General features: G+C 32.5%; 1 protein-coding gene across 1 annotated transcript; it reads left to right on the top strand.

Moving 5' to 3' along the window:
- The first annotated feature begins 4,998 nt into the window (after window positions 1-4,998).
- LOC111810769 (subtilisin-like protease SBT5.4) lies at window positions 4,999-8,981 on the top strand. Its single transcript, XM_023697548.1, has 10 exons — window positions 4,999-5,082; window positions 5,157-5,266; window positions 5,339-5,436; window positions 5,511-5,675; window positions 6,441-7,078; window positions 7,152-7,249; window positions 7,436-7,684; window positions 7,824-7,938; window positions 8,054-8,267; window positions 8,443-8,981. The coding sequence occupies exons 1-10, from the start codon at window positions 4,999-5,001 to the stop codon at window positions 8,979-8,981; spliced, it is 2,310 nt and encodes a 769-aa protein (XP_023553316.1).
- Window positions 8,982-16,271: the final 7,290 nt, after the last annotated feature.

Below are 16,271 nucleotides of genomic sequence, written 5' to 3'. Positions count from 1 at the left end.
ATTAAAGTTTTATTTTCGTGTACACAGTTAAATGATAATAGAGCATGATTGTGATGACTTTTTATTGGGGAGAAAATACTAACAAATTTTCTAAACTTTCTAAGTTAAAACGGCTAATAATTCTCTGGATTAAATTACTAACGATTCTCAATAAACACCGATCATTTTCTTAAATTTGCTCGGGTTAATAACTATTTTTACTAAGTCAAACTTATTGACTCATATTATTCCTCGTAAGCTTGATTTTACTCGAGATTCCTCACTTAGAACGACTCCTGCATATCTGCAAAGTTTAACCTTTGCTAGGACTTTGGTTAAAATATTTGCACGTTGCTCTGTAATTTCAATGTTGCTTGGTCGCTTATCAACTCTGTCTTCTTCGTACCAAATTTTAATTCTGCACCATGTGATTTCTTTAAGTTTTTTTTTTTTTTAATATATTTATAAACTTTTAAGATGAAACTTATTAAAGTCAAAACTAAAAAAATCTATTAAACTATTTAAAATTTTAAGAACTAATTGATGCTAGACTATTAAACACAACCATTTTAATAAGTTCTTTGAATTGATACATTTCCTAAAATTTAAAAATTAATGAGACCTAATAAAATAAATGCATTATAAGTCAAAACTAATAAAAATAACTTTGTAGGTTCGAAAATATAATTTTCAACTTTCAAAAGTTTCATAAACATCATATGTTTACGCAATAAATTTCGAAACTAATGAAACTACTTCATCGTTTAAAACACCGTCATGATCTTAAGTAATCCACACATAATAATGAAATGCAAATAAAAATGAAATTGAAATGATTTAAAATTATGAAATGCAAGACAACCTATTCTAATTAAGTCTAGGAATTTAAATATGTTTCTATCCTATGCCCGTGCCATGATATCTACTTTGCGATGCCACGCGTCAACCGTACATGAATGCCTTGCCTTACCTTAAAAATGATGTAGCACACCGCCTGAGTATTTCGAGGAATACTCACTGAGTGACCCCAATATAGGGGTCATGAAAAAATGCAACTACATGGAACAATGCTATAGGAACCTATCATTATCTCATCTTAGGGGTGGCCTCTCGTCCGAACTAATTTGGATGTGTAGTACTTCCCTACACACGACCCACACGTGCAAGTGTGAATCTCCAGGCAGTTTGCACCCCTCCTAGACCCACCATCGTCGAGCTAGCTGTCCGTAGCGACGTTTGGAGGTCAGCGGACCCCCGAGTGTCATGCTCTACATGATCACCGTCATCATCGTAACGTGCTCTTCTACACTCATCATCATAAAAGGGGAAGTATCCCGATACTTATGTACAAACAAACATGCATGAGATCCCTCTATTTTTCGTCTTTAAAACGTCTTCCTAACACAACTCTAGTCTCATCTCTATGTTAATATTAGTAATACATGTGCATTAGTTATTCATCTTAACATTGTTATTCATACTCTGTAGGGTTGTGTCCTAGGCGATTTCTCAACATGATACAACATGGCATTCACAACATACACCGTGCTTAATATGGAAAAAATCGTCATAAAGTAGCAACATCATGCATCATAATCATCATACATCGTCATCATAATGTCATCAAATACATAATAGTCATCATACCATGTCATCAAGCATCATCATATAACTCATATACGACATCATACGTCATAACTCATACGTTATATGTCATACAGCAAACAAGTCTCTAGTCTATCCTGTAGTAAGGTCACTTACTTGGTTGGCCTTAGTCAGCGTTCTCCTTAATTCAATAAATGTTAACTTCTATTCCTCAAAAGCTGCTCCAAACGTTGTCGAGGTTCGTTTCCTATTAGATCGTTCATCACCTTTAGTTAGTATTTCACAATTAATAGTAATTCCAATTGACATATGTGAAATGCGACATTAAAACAATCTCGATTACCTTAATTAAGGTAAAAGAACAGGTTCGAGAGGGTCGGAACGGTGGGATTTAAGCTAAAATTAGGGTACCTGAGCCGAGCCTCGAAGCCGAGGGCTTCTTTTTGCTGTAGGTCGATAGGAGTGAGCCACATTTCTGTTTACCTCTTGGTTTGAGGCACGGGTCGAGGCGCGGGTCACAGGTCACGGCCTGCAATCACGGGTTGCAGGCTGGGTTGCAATTTAGACCTCGGGTTCTCAGATTGCTGCAGGCGCAACTACTATATATGGACTGGGCTGAGGCTTTCGGTCATGGGTCGCGTCCATTGGAGACAACGCATTAATTTTATTGCTTAAAAAGTATCCATAAACTTTCAAAAATTTCAATAGTACTCCAAGTCTAAATTTTTTTTTTTAAAAAGAGGTTTTAAAAAATATTTACGGTTTGTTTGGAATGAAACCATTAATACTATATTTCAAAAATATGATTGAACTTTCACGACAATTTTAAAAATAACTTTCAAAATGTTTTCAAAGCTTTCTTTTATTAATATCTTGTAAACTTTTTTAAGAAATTGAAAAATACCCTAAACGTTTTTAAAATAATAGTAAACCTCATTATCCTCTCTCTAACATCCTAAAAAAGCATTTATTTAGCGTCTCGAAATTTGATTGATTTAATTATTTCTTCTATTAAATAATTTGAACAATAGACGTCGACGTATTTAACCGTAATGATTTTTTTTTATTATAAAAATAACGAATATTAATATTATTTTTAAAATTTTATAGATAATTTTTTAAACATTCGTTTGGAACTTTTTATACCGTAATAAAAGTTACATTTTTAAATAAATTATAAACTAGCTTATTATTAAATTTTTTAAAATTTAAGAATATTTTTCAAACCTTTATGATATATTTTTTTTTTAATTTATATTTTCCATCAAAAGTCTAGATTTTTTTTTTTTTCATCTCATTAAAAACAGTAACTTCCATGTTTTAAGCAAAAAAATAAATAATAATAAATGGAAATAAATACTTCCTAAAATACACATAACAGTTGAGAAATTAAAATGGGGGAAGATTAATGGGAAGGGCAAAAGAGGAAAAGAATCCATTTTCCTTGAATTAATTTGTGGTTAAATATATCATTAATTCAATGCCACCGTTTAAATTAGGGTAATTATAAATTACATAAACTTATTAACTTTCCTTTATAAATACACAATCCCTTATTATTATTTTTTTCCTTTTTTGTTTCATATAAAAAATAAACAAAATATAGCCCGTTAGGATAAGAGTAATCATTATAAAATAATAATACTAATTTTCATTTCGAAAAAAAAAAAATACAATAAGATTAATAGAGGTTATGGACTATACTCAGGTATTCAAATGACTCGAGCACCCAACCAATCCAGATTATTTTCTTCAATAAAAGTCGGTTAGCAGGTTAACATTTTTTTTTTTTTTTTTTTGTTGGGCGAACGTGACCTGCCCAAAAATAGGGTTGCAACTCAATATTAGTTTTAAGATTATTATGAAAATTAAAATTGTTTGACAATCGAAACTGATGTCATGTCAGTGATGCGTGATTGTAACTGATGCGTGTAATCGACAATTCAAGCTGAAAAGAGAGTTGTACTGGGTTCTGAACTCTATTCAAGTTGCTTGAGTCGTCACTAAACCAAGGAAACTCGTTGATAAATAGATTTTAATGTTGTTATATGAACATGGCTAAGGATTCCAACCTTTTAGAGCAATGAATTCTCTTAAATGTTTTTCATTTCATTTCCTTTCCAAGATTGCACCAATTCATTTCAAAACCTTCTTTAAATAAAAAAATGAAGAGTCGAATGAGGCATAGGCCATTTAGGTTTGTTATTATAAAGCTGAAAAGAATGGAGGGAGTTACTCATTCATAAGCTTCATGCTTAAAGCTATGGAGGGTTTCAATCTATCTTCATTCATTCTTCTCTTCTTTCTTTTCCCTTTGTTTCAAACATCCACCATTGCCACCCAAAAGGCAAGCCAATGATCAACCATTCTTTTGGTTTTTTCTTTCTTCGATCGTATATCTCATATGTTCATCTCGTGCAGTCTTACATTGTTTACTTAGGATCACATTCGCACGGCTCGAATCCGTCNTTTTAAGCAAAAAAATAAATAATAATAAATGGAAATAAATACTTCCTAAAATACACATAACAGTTGAGAAATTAAAATGGGGGAAGATTAATGGGAAGGGCAAAAGAGGAAAAGAATCCATTTTCCTTGAATTAATTTGTGGTTAAATATATCATTAATTCAATGCCACCGTTTAAATTAGGGTAATTATAAATTACATAAACTTATTAACTTTCCTTTATAAATACACAATCCCTTATTATTATTTTTTTCCTTTTTTGTTTCATATAAAAAATAAACAAAATATAGCCCGTTAGGATAAGAGTAATCATTATAAAATAATAATACTAATTTTCATTTCGAAAAAAAAAAAATACAATAAGATTAATAGAGGTTATGGACTATACTCAGGTATTCAAATGACTCGAGCACCCAACCAATCCAGATTATTTTCTTCAATAAAAGTCGGTTAGCAGGTTAACATTTTTTTTTTTTTTTTTTTGTTGGGCGAACGTGACCTGCCCAAAAATAGGGTTGCAACTCAATATTAGTTTTAAGATTATTATGAAAATTAAAATTGTTTGACAATCGAAACTGATGTCATGTCAGTGATGCGTGATTGTAACTGATGCGTGTAATCGACAATTCAAGCTGAAAAGAGAGTTGTACTGGGTTCTGAACTCTATTCAAGTTGCTTGAGTCGTCACTAAACCAAGGAAACTCGTTGATAAATAGATTTTAATGTTGTTATATGAACATGGCTAAGGATTCCAACCTTTTAGAGCAATGAATTCTCTTAAATGTTTTTCATTTCATTTCCTTTCCAAGATTGCACCAATTCATTTCAAAACCTTCTTTAAATAAAAAAATGAAGAGTCGAATGAGGCATAGGCCATTTAGGTTTGTTATTATAAAGCTGAAAAGAATGGAGGGAGTTACTCATTCATAAGCTTCATGCTTAAAGCTATGGAGGGTTTCAATCTATCTTCATTCATTCTTCTCTTCTTTCTTTTCCCTTTGTTTCAAACATCCACCATTGCCACCCAAAAGGCAAGCCAATGATCAACCATTCTTTTGGTTTTTTCTTTCTTCGATCGTATATCTCATATGTTCATCTCGTGCAGTCTTACATTGTTTACTTAGGATCACATTCGCACGGCTCGAATCCGTCTTCGGTCGATCTCCGAATCGCAACAGAATCTCATTACAGTTTGCTTGGGTCATTGTTAGGAAGGTGAAGCTTCTAGTTTATGTCATTACATTTTAGTTGCCAATTTGCTTAATCTTCTTATGTTTCCAAGTATAGCAATGAGATAGCCAAGGAAGCAATTTTCTACTCTTACAATAGACATATCAATGGCTTTGCTGCCGTTCTTGACCACAAAGTTGCACGAGATCTAACAAGTAAACCATTCGATCCAATTTTTAATATGAATCGATACTCATTTTGTTGCCTAATTGGCTACCTATCATGGTAGGACATCCCGCTGTGTTATCGGTTCACGAGAACAAGATGAGAAAGCTGCACACAACAAGTTCATGGGAATTTCTTGAACTAGAGAATGGTGAAGGAACTCCACCAAATTCCATTTGGAATGGTGCAAATTTTGGTGAATCTACCGTCATTGGCAACCTTGACACAGGTTAGTTCGGAGTATCACTACAAAAAGTAATGAATATGATAGCTTATGAAAAATGTTATTATAGATTTTTTATAGTGTTTTTCGTATGTCGTGACAGCCTATGTTATTAAAATTTTAGGACTTTTTATAGCGTTTTTTTATAGCTATAATGGATGCTATAATAGAGTATGAAACTATAGCTTATATATGTTGCTATGAAAAGATCCATGTTATTAAAAGTCTAAAATTTTTTATAGCATTTTTTTTATAGTTATAATGAATGCTATAATAGAGTATGAAACGCTAGGAAAACATTCATGTTATTAAAAAACAGTGTTTTTTTATAGCTATAATAGATTAGGAAACTATAACTTATATATGTTAGGTAAAAACATTCAAATTATTAAAAGTCTGGAATTTTTTATAGCATTATTTTGTAGCGGTAATCGATGCTACAATAGAGTATGAAACTATAGCTTATATATATATATGTTGCTATGAAAACATTCATGTTATTAAATGTCTGAAATTTTTTATAGTATTTTTTTATAGCGGTCAGTGCTATTATAGAGTATGAAACTATAACTTACATATATGTTGCTAGAAAAACATTCATGTTATAAGATTTTTTATAAAGTTTTTTTTATAGCGGTAATGGATGCTATAATAGAGGATTAAAATATAGCTTATATATGTTGCTATGAAAACATTTTATAGCATTTGTATTAAGTTTCTGACCATTTTAAAATTTCTAAGATTTTTCTTCTCGAATTCGGATCGGTATAGGCGTTTGGCCAGAATCAAAAAGTTTCAGTGACGAAGGATATGGAGCTATTCCCTCGAGGTGGAGGGGAAGTTGTGAGGGTGGCTCTAATTTTCATTGTAACAAGAAGCTAATTGGAGCACGGTACTTCAATAAAGGTTACACCGCCCTTGCAGGATCCCTTGATGGTAGCTTTGACACAGCAAGGGACCATGATGGGCATGGAACACACACTTTATCCACGGCAGGAGGCAATTTTGTTTCGGGAGCTAACGTTTTTGGAAATGGTAATGGCACTGCAAAAGGGGGTTCACCTAAAGCCTTTGTTGCTGCCTATAAAGTATGCTGGCCTACATTTCATGGTGGTCAGTGTTCGGATGCAGACATCCTAGCTGCCATAGAAGCTGCTATTACTGATGGTGTTGACGTTCTTTCACTTTCACTTGGTCGAGGTTCCACGGAGTTTTTCGACGATGTAACAGCGATTGGATCCTTCCATGCGGTTCAACAAGGGATCGTCGTCGTTTGCTCGGGTGGAAACTCAGGACCCGATCCACAGAGCGTAGAAAATGTGGCGCCTTGGCTTTTCACTGTGGCTGCTAGCACAATCACCAGACAATTTACTAGTTATGTGGCCCTTGGAAACAAGAAGCATATCACGGTACTCAATTTAGTCCTCTATTTTCTCATGTTTTTTTTGCCATCTTTAATGATCTTCAAACTATCAACACTAGGGAGCAAGTATTTCAGACAAAATATTGCCAGCTCAGCAATTCTATCCATTGATCACTTCCGAAGATGCGAAAGCTATCAATATCTCTGTTGAAACCGCGTAAGTATAGGTTTAAATATTATTTTGATCCATATACTCTTAACTTGGTTCATTTTCGTCCCGCTACATTTGAAACGTCCATTTTGGTCCATGTACTTTTAAAATTTGACTAATAAAATCCCTTTTTAGGTAAGGACATTGATACTAGTCGCACTCTAATGAGGAAATTGTGATGCATCCTTGCAGTAAACTGTGTGTGGAGGGGTCTCTTGATCCGAGAAAGGTGAAAGGGAAGATTATAGTTTGTGTTAGAGGAGGGGATAGTGCAAGAGTGGACAAGGGTTACGTGGCTGCTCAAGCAGGTGCCGTTGGGATGATTCTAGCCAACAACGAGGAAGATGGGAATGAACTTATAGCCGATGCACACCTGCTTCCTGTTTCCCACATAAGCTATATCGATGGCGAAACAGTCTATGAATACATCAACTCCACCAAGTAATTACTTCATCTACTAAAATTGAATGACTTTTTTAAGTGTTTAAAAATGTGTTTTTAATACAAAAAGAATTAAAAACTTGGAAAGTCTTTCCTAATAAACTCTTAGTCATGAAACTTATCATTATACTTTAACCAGAACTCCGGTGGCTTACATGACTCACGTAAGGACAGAGACGGGAATCAAACCGGCACCTGTTATGGCTTCATTCTCATCTAGAGGTCCCAATTCAATCGAGGAGTCAATACTCAAGGTTTCCATGTTTGCTCTCCTTTTCGTTTACACTGTGTTTCTACTTTAGAATATTCAATGTTCAACTCGAAATATTAAGTGTGTGTATTTTTTTTTCTTTTTGTTTACTTCTTCAGCCTGATATAACAGCACCAGGCGTCAATATAATTGCAGCCTATTCAGAAGATGCATCACCAAGTGGTTCACCATTTGATAACCGTCGAATTCCATTTAATGTAGTATCTGGCACTTCCATGTCATGTCCCCATATTTCTGGTATTGTTGGCCTTCTCAAGACCATTTATCCAAAATGGAGTCCTGCAGCTATCAAATCTGCAATCATGACCACAGGTACATTCAAATTATCAAATCGTTACGTAAATACTTGGTGCTAAGATCTAAAGGATTAGTTGTGTTTAAGTGTTCGATATAATTAAATTTAGCGTAACCAATTACAATTCCATCGTGATTCGAGAGGTTCTTTGTGCTCATTCCCATTGTAATAACATTTCCTTCGCTTGTTCAGCTGAAACTAGAGCCAATGACTTACATCCAATACTAGATTCCACCAAGCTTGTAGCCAACCCATTGGCGTACGGTGCGGGACATGTCCATCCCAACCGAGCAGCAAATCCTGGGCTTGTATACGACCTTACCACCAACGACTATCTAAATTTCTTATGTGCTCGAGGCTACAACAAAGCACAACTCAGTAAATTCTCCAATACGTCTTTCGTTTGCTTAAAGTCATTCAAACTAACAGATTTCAACTACCCATCAATCTCGATATCCAATATGAAATCAGGACCTGTGACAATCAAAAGAACAGTTAAGAATGTGGGAAGCCCAAGCACGTACGTAGTTCGGGTGAAGGTACCTCCAGGAGTTTTAGTTTCAGTTGAGCCAAGTACGTTGAAGTTTAGTCGAACCGATGAAGAGAAGACTTTCAAAGTTGTATTCCGAAGTTTGGCAAACAACAAGCATCGAGGGTATGTATTTGGGTCTTTGAAATGGTTAGATGGTAAGCATCATGTAAGAAGCTCAATTGTAGTGAATTTGGGATGATTTAGGAGAAGAAAAAACATGTGGTGGTGGTGGTTGAAAAAGTGTTTTCCTATCAAATACTATGGTTTCTAAGACATTATATGTATCTTTCTCTTTCCCTCTTTCACCTTAAACCGAATGAAATGCAAATAATTGGATCGACTAAATTGTCTTATTTGCTATAGCTTGAATCTGTGCTTAACTTGAGATCGACACTATTTAACTCCATCGACTAAATTGTCTTATTTGCTATAGCTTGAATCCGTTATCTAATATATTTGGATCGACTAAAAGGATATTTTTTTTGCGATTTTTATTACAAATTTAAGAATATTATTAAAAAATTTAACTATTTACGACTATTTTGAAATAAAATGTAAAATTCAAAAATATTTTTATTAAAGTTTATTTTGTAGGGAGACTATAAATACCTATATAATTAGAATTTTAAAGATCATGACGTATAAAAGAAATTGTTCTTTCAACTTGGAACTTTTGTCCTTACCAATTTGAGCATCATTTTTGTCATTTCTGCACTTTTTGTGGTAGATTGTATTCGAGCTATTCAATAAGTCTTGATCAAGTTTGATGATGAAGTGACTCAATTTAGGATAAAGTTCTAAATTGTTGAGATATATTATTTATGGAATATATCTTAGATATTATATCTTAATATTCTTCTATTTATGAATTGATTTAGAGTATATTTTATTTTATTATCAGTATTTAATTCTTTTATATTTTTCTCATTTGTACTTGCTTGTATTCTATTTAAAGGATATCAATATCAATGATAATATACACATTCCTAATTATATTTTCTATCCCATTCTTAACATGGTATTAGAAGTGATGAGGGAGGATATTCACTTGTTCCAAATCAAATTAAATGGGACAAGTTACCAATCCTCGAGTCAATCATTGCAGTCTATTTCTAAAGCATTTATGCATGGACCAAGAAGTGATCAGGGAGGATATTCACTTCTTCCAAATCAAATTAAATGGGACAAGTTACCAATCCTCGAGCTAATCATTGCGGCCTATTTCTGAGTCTTGCATCTTTCTTGAAAATTCAATAATTTCTTGAAAGTCTAAAAATGCAAACCAATCAAAGACGGTCTATTTTTTACGGATATTTTCATTACTGGGAAGACAAGAGTGAAAGACAACTTGGGTGTTATTGATCTACCGTAAAGACAAGTTAAAGACAAGTTGGATGTGATTGACATACACTCTCCAACTTGAGGGGGAGTGTTGAGATATATTATTTATGAAATATATCTTATGTAACGACCAAAAATTTTCTACTTAATTTAAGGTCGCTACTGTATACATACCATAAACATTGAATGCAGAAGACTTTATTTAAATTCCATAAAACATAACCTTTAACTTAAAACACAGCCATGGACTTACGTGTTTCGAAAACATCTTTAAAATGACACAACAAAAGACTCGAAATAAAATAAATAAGCGTTTAAGTTTAAAACATCCTATTCTATCCTAAGTCTAAGAAAATAAATACCACTATCCTATGCATGTGCCATGATCTCGAGTTGCGATGCCGTCGTCAGCCGTACAGGAATGCCTTGCCTTAACCTGAAAAATGTAGTAGCACATGGCCTGAGTATTTAAAGAAATACTCAGTAAGTGACCCCACTATTGGGGTTAAATGCAACAATCACATGCAATGAAATGATGGGACCTATCTTTCCTTTCATTTCCTTTCATTTCGTTTCGTTTCGTTTCGTTTCGTTTCGTTTCGTTTCGTTTCGTTTTCCCTACGGTGTAATCCTAACAGGTAATCGTGGACGTGTACCATATACTCTACACGCAGCCCATACGTGCGAGTATGGGCTCACCAGCTAGTTCGCACACCGCTGGGCCACTGTCCCTAGCCGGTGGGCATGCTCTGGGGGCCCACCGGGACCCGTTAAAACTAAAACCGTCACGGCAGCGCTATGCAGGGCATAACGATCGTTGTCCTGCCATTTGGATGTACGCGTCCGTACCCTCGTGATGGGATAGGGGTATCCCCCCAAATGCATGATCACACAATATGCATGAGGTCCCACTAGTCCTACAGTCATCATTTAATGAACATAACCCCGTGTCACGTTTTCATGCTTACATGTCATTCTCATTCTCATTTCGTTACATATCATACATATTCCTAGCGGGGTTATGTATCATGCAATTTACCGTATTTCATGTCATACAATTCATTCAGTTACATTCCAATACTCATACAACAAGCCATAATCGTACAAGGGTCACACATCGTCACATGCATTCATATCACATCAACTAAGCAGCATAAATAACATACATTCACGTTCACATGATTTCGTACTTAAGCACAATAATCTAGCATACAATGTATCATATCATAACCAAGTCATAACGTAAACACTTCATAGTCATATCGTTCTCTAACTTACCATAGCCTTAACGTTCTTATACCTATCACAGACATATCATTACGTGACGTACCTTAGTCATATCGTCACAAGAACGTACCCTAACGCTATCATTCTATCAATCTATCACAAACCTATCCCTTTCTACCCATAACCTAACCGTATTCTTTCATCAATCTCTCCTATCCATAGCACTCCGGTATGTAACCTAACCTTAACGTTTCATGAACGTATCTTACTCCTATCATTACATTTTGTTTTGTGCATCCTTCTCGTATCCTAGCTCAAACATCTCGTAGAGCACATTGTACCATAATTATTATCATACAATCCACATATTATAACATAACATAACATATAGGAAGCATATCGATCCACAGACAATTCACACATATCAATATATATGACACGTGTAGAACCACAGGGCACGTGTCAACATAAAAAATAACCATGCCGATAGTAAGGTCACTTACCTGGTCAGCTTAAGTCGTTGTCACGAATATATCTTTAATTAAAGTTCGATTCCGTCCTTTGAAATCCGAGTCAACCTATATGAGCCCATGACATTAGTTTCAGGTTTGACCTCTACATCATTATTTCTCTACTTTACATTGGTACATTGTTAAACGTCTGAAATATTATATATCTATAATTATATTTTTATTAAAAATCTTATTTTTCATACTATTGTATAAGAAAGTAGATACAGCTTTTTCAGGTTATTCTGGGCTTTACTGCTCTCTGTATTTAACGTGTTTACCTTTTTCCCTCTACATTTAGTTTGTGGTTTTTAATTCCCCTAATCTTTTTTTTTATCTGTTTCCTTTTAATTCTGTTGTCATGCCTTCCAAATTTCCAGTGATCTCTGTTTCCAAATCTTTCCTTATCTAAGTGTTTTCTATTCAAAAGTTTTATTGGTCATTCTATCTTTAATCTATTCATTTGGCTACTGATAAAAATTTAATCTAATATTACTAATATGACGTGATTGACTAGAATCCGTATAAATGATTGACATTTAGTTTCTAACTAAAAGATGGATCATGGTAATAATTCAACAAAAATCTAACTCTAATTGGTTGTGATTTCTTAAAAAAAAAAAAAGGTAAAAGAAAATGAAGATTTAATACATACCTTGTTGATCAGATCTATCTTCACGTAAATCTTCAGTCAATCTCAACTGGGTAAAGGTTATTCTCATTTTTTTTTCTCCAAGTAAATGTGACCATTCAATGGGTAAAGGTTATTCTCATTTTTTTTTTCTCCAAGTAAATCTGACCATTATTGTTTTTCTTTTTCTGTTTGCAGTTACTTTCTGACTAGGATGGGTTGAGGAGAGATAATTGTGGGAAGGAATGAGAGGTTAGTGGAGAGGAGTGGGGAAATGTTGTTTTTATTTATTTATTATTATTATTTTAACTACTTTATTATAATTATTTTTATTTGTTTATTTATTTTTTGGCTATTACATCTTAGATATTATATCTTAATATTCTTCCATTTATGAATTGATTTAGAGTATATTTTATTTTATTATCAGTATTTAATTCTTTTATATTTTCCTCATTTGTACTCGCTTGTATCCTATTTAAAGGATATCAATATCAATGATAATATACACCTTCCTAATTATATTTTCTATCTCATTCTTAACATAGATCTATATTGAACTTGTAAAGATCAGTAATTTTACTAATAGTGTGGAACTGAAGAATGTTGAGCAGTAAACGTGGAAATCAATTACAAACTTCTAAAAACTTATTTTGAAAAGGATTTTGTTGAGAAATTGTGGTCGCTATTTTTCGAGCAAAACATCGTGGAAGAAGGGGTAGAAGTAGAAGATGGTAAAGATGGTAAAGATGATGAGGTCGAGTGATTGGAGAAGTTGTTATTGCGGGTGGATCGAACACTGGAGATGCATAATTACGGATGAAAAGTTTGAGATTTCAACCATGATAGAGAAGAAATTTTGAAAATTTGAGAGACACACAAGGTCTCGAAAGAAACACGAGAAGTTTGAACACATAGGTGGGACTTCGTTCAAAATGCTATATTCAAAAGCTATTAAATTTCACATAGTTCAAAATTTTATAGGTTCGAAATTACATATTTCTAACATTTTTAGATATATTTTTCTTAGAAAATTTATAAATATGTTTGAAAATCGGTTAAATAGTGAATGATTCCCACACATGAAATTTTAAAAATAAAAAGAAAATAAAATAATTGTAATAATTAAGATCAAAATATAATTAATAAATTACAAAATAAACTTTTTTTTTCTCTTTTTTTTTTTTAATAACTCTTTAACTTATTTTCTTTTTTCAATTATATTATTTTATAATATATCTCATCTAATATAATTTATTCTATTCTTTCATTTTCAACATAAATTCATTTATTTAAAAATAAATGTTAAGATTTATTATCAATTAAATTGAAAATCCTAAAATTTAAGGTACATGAACAAAAAGTAAATTAAATTTTAATGAATTAAAATTATTTTAATAATATGACATAAATTTTATGTTAAAGTATTAATTTTTAATTGATTAGTTGAAAATAAATTATATTATGTAGGTAAGAAAAAATAAATATTATGAACTAAAAAAATGAAAATGATATTGTCAAAACTTATATAGAAAAAAGAAAAAAAAATGTTATTTTAGGTTATGAAATATATTTCTTCTATCATTATTTTAATTCAAATAAAATAAAAATGAAATTAATAATAAAATCAGATTATAAAATGTATTTTTCACATTATTATTCTAAAATTTCAATTTTTAATTAATTAATTGAAAATAAATAAATTTGTGGAGTTGTAACCACGTAATTTTTTCTATTTAACATAAGGTAATTACTATACATTTAATCTTATATTTAATGTGGAGTTGTATATTATTAATGCAAATACCATTCAACCTATCCTAATCTATGCATATACTACGTCATGGAATTTGTGATGCTTCCGCTTCCGTCGGCCTCATAAGGGCGCCTTGCCTTTATTCTAAAAAATGTAATAGCACGAGGCTTGAGTATTTTAAGAATGCTCAGTCAATGACTCTACTATTGGGATTAAATGTAAGCACATGTGAATGCAATGATGGGATCTATCATAACATTCTATTTTCCTACGGTACTCTCCTAACGAGCAGCTTGGATGTGTATCATATAATCTACACACAACCCATACGTGCGAGTATGGACTCACAAGTAGCTCGCACACTGCTGAGCCCCTTTCCTTGTCCGGCGAGCATATTCTGGGAGCTCCTTATGCTGGACACCCTTAGAAGTAGTAGCCGTCATGACAACATTAGGTTAAATATAATGATCGTTTTCTTGTATGACCGTCACAGCATTATGATAAATATAATGATTGGTTTCCTACTTGATCATGGCAACATTATGATAACCATAATGATCGTTTTCTTGCCTCGTAACGTACAGGTTCGTACTATCGTGAAGGATGAGTGGTCCATAGAGAGAAGTGGGGAATGATTTTTTTTTTAATCTTCTTCTTTTTTTTTTTTAATATTATTTTTTATTTTCTCTAATAGTTTAGCATTTCGTATTTAAACAAGTAAGACATGACTGTATTTTCAAGAGATAGAAGATGTTTCAAATGTTTTCGACATTTATACTAGAGATAGACCATGAATGTGTTTTCAAGAGATAGAAAATGTTTTAAATGTTTTCGACATTTATACTAGAGATGATGTTTTCTTTCCAGAGCTATATTTCTGCATAGATGATGAGCATGCTACGTTAGTAGCGACTCTAGGTAGGTAGAACTTTATGGTCGTTACAAGGGGTATCCCCTTAGCACAATAATGCATAAGGTCCTAACATTTTTCCATTTTCATTATCATTACAACCCACTAGCGTTCCATACCTATCATATCTGTAACGTTTACTATATATATATATATTAAACGTTACAAATATGATAGGTATGGAACGCTAGTCGGTTGTAATGAGTTAGAAATATATAAATATATCATATCTGTAACGTTTAATATATCTATATATATATATTAAAATAAAAATAACAAAATAAAGAAGAAAAAAAAAAAAAACCTACCACCTCTCCTTTGATCTCTCTGTCCCTTCCCTAAAATACCTCTCTTATTGATAATTCTTCTCTTATTCGGCATGGATAATTCAGCAAACAAATAGAAATAGTTATAGGGAGAAGGAAGACATATAACGGAGAGATGATTAGACAAGAATGGAGAGATCCAGAAGAAAGGTAATGGAGAGATGATTAGGCAAATAATGTAAGACAGATGTCTGTGAAAAGATTAATAGTTCCTTATTATCAAAGGATGTTAATTTGTTGCAATTATAAGATCTGAGTTAGAAATTATCTGTTGCCGTTATTAATTTGTTGCAATTATTAGATATGAGTTATAAATGATCTGTTGCAGTCATTTAGATCTGAGTGAGAAATTATTGAATCCTAGTTAAAAGAGTCCATCAAAATTGGTCAGAATACTCTCACTAAAATCTAAAGAAAAAAAAAATAAAAAAGAGAGGAAGATATGGAGAAGGAAGATCTCTAAAACATATTCAAATAATAATTTTTTTTTTTAGAAAACTCAACGAGAAGAGAAAAAAATATAGAGAAAGAGAGGAAGATGGGAAAACAAATCATCCAAGCATAACAAAAGAGGAAAAAAAATGGAAATAATAAAACCAATAAATCTATTGCAGATTGGGAAGAATTAGGCATGGGAGTAAGAATTAAACTGAATTAGATATGAGAATAGAATTAGATATGAAAATAGAATTAAACAGATTAAAAGAATTAGATATGAAGTAAATTGAACGCCTTAAAAGAATTCGAATTTAAAAAAAGAAAAAGAAAAAAAAAACAAAAAGAAGATTT

The sequence above is a fragment of the Cucurbita pepo genome, chromosome LG14, assembly GCF_002806865.2.
Source record: "Cucurbita pepo subsp. pepo cultivar mu-cu-16 chromosome LG14, ASM280686v2, whole genome shotgun sequence".
Lineage (NCBI taxonomy): Eukaryota > Viridiplantae > Streptophyta > Magnoliopsida > Cucurbitales > Cucurbitaceae > Cucurbita > Cucurbita pepo.
Note: the sequence above shows the minus strand (reverse complement) of the source record. Positions and strands in the feature narration are given on the sequence as shown.

Bases quoted from the DNA above. Each gene is read 5' to 3' on its own strand.
- LOC111810769 (XM_023697548.1), top strand. From the start codon at position 4,999: ATGGAGGGTTTCAATCTATCTTCATTCATTCTTCTCTTCTTTCTTTTC. The intron at 7,250-7,435 runs GTAAGTATAGGT...GCATCCTTGCAG, and splicing joins AATATCTCTGTTGAAACCGC to TAAACTGTGTGTGGAGGGGT. The intron at 7,685-7,823 runs GTAATTACTTCA...TACTTTAACCAG, and splicing joins GAATACATCAACTCCACCAA to AACTCCGGTGGCTTACATGA.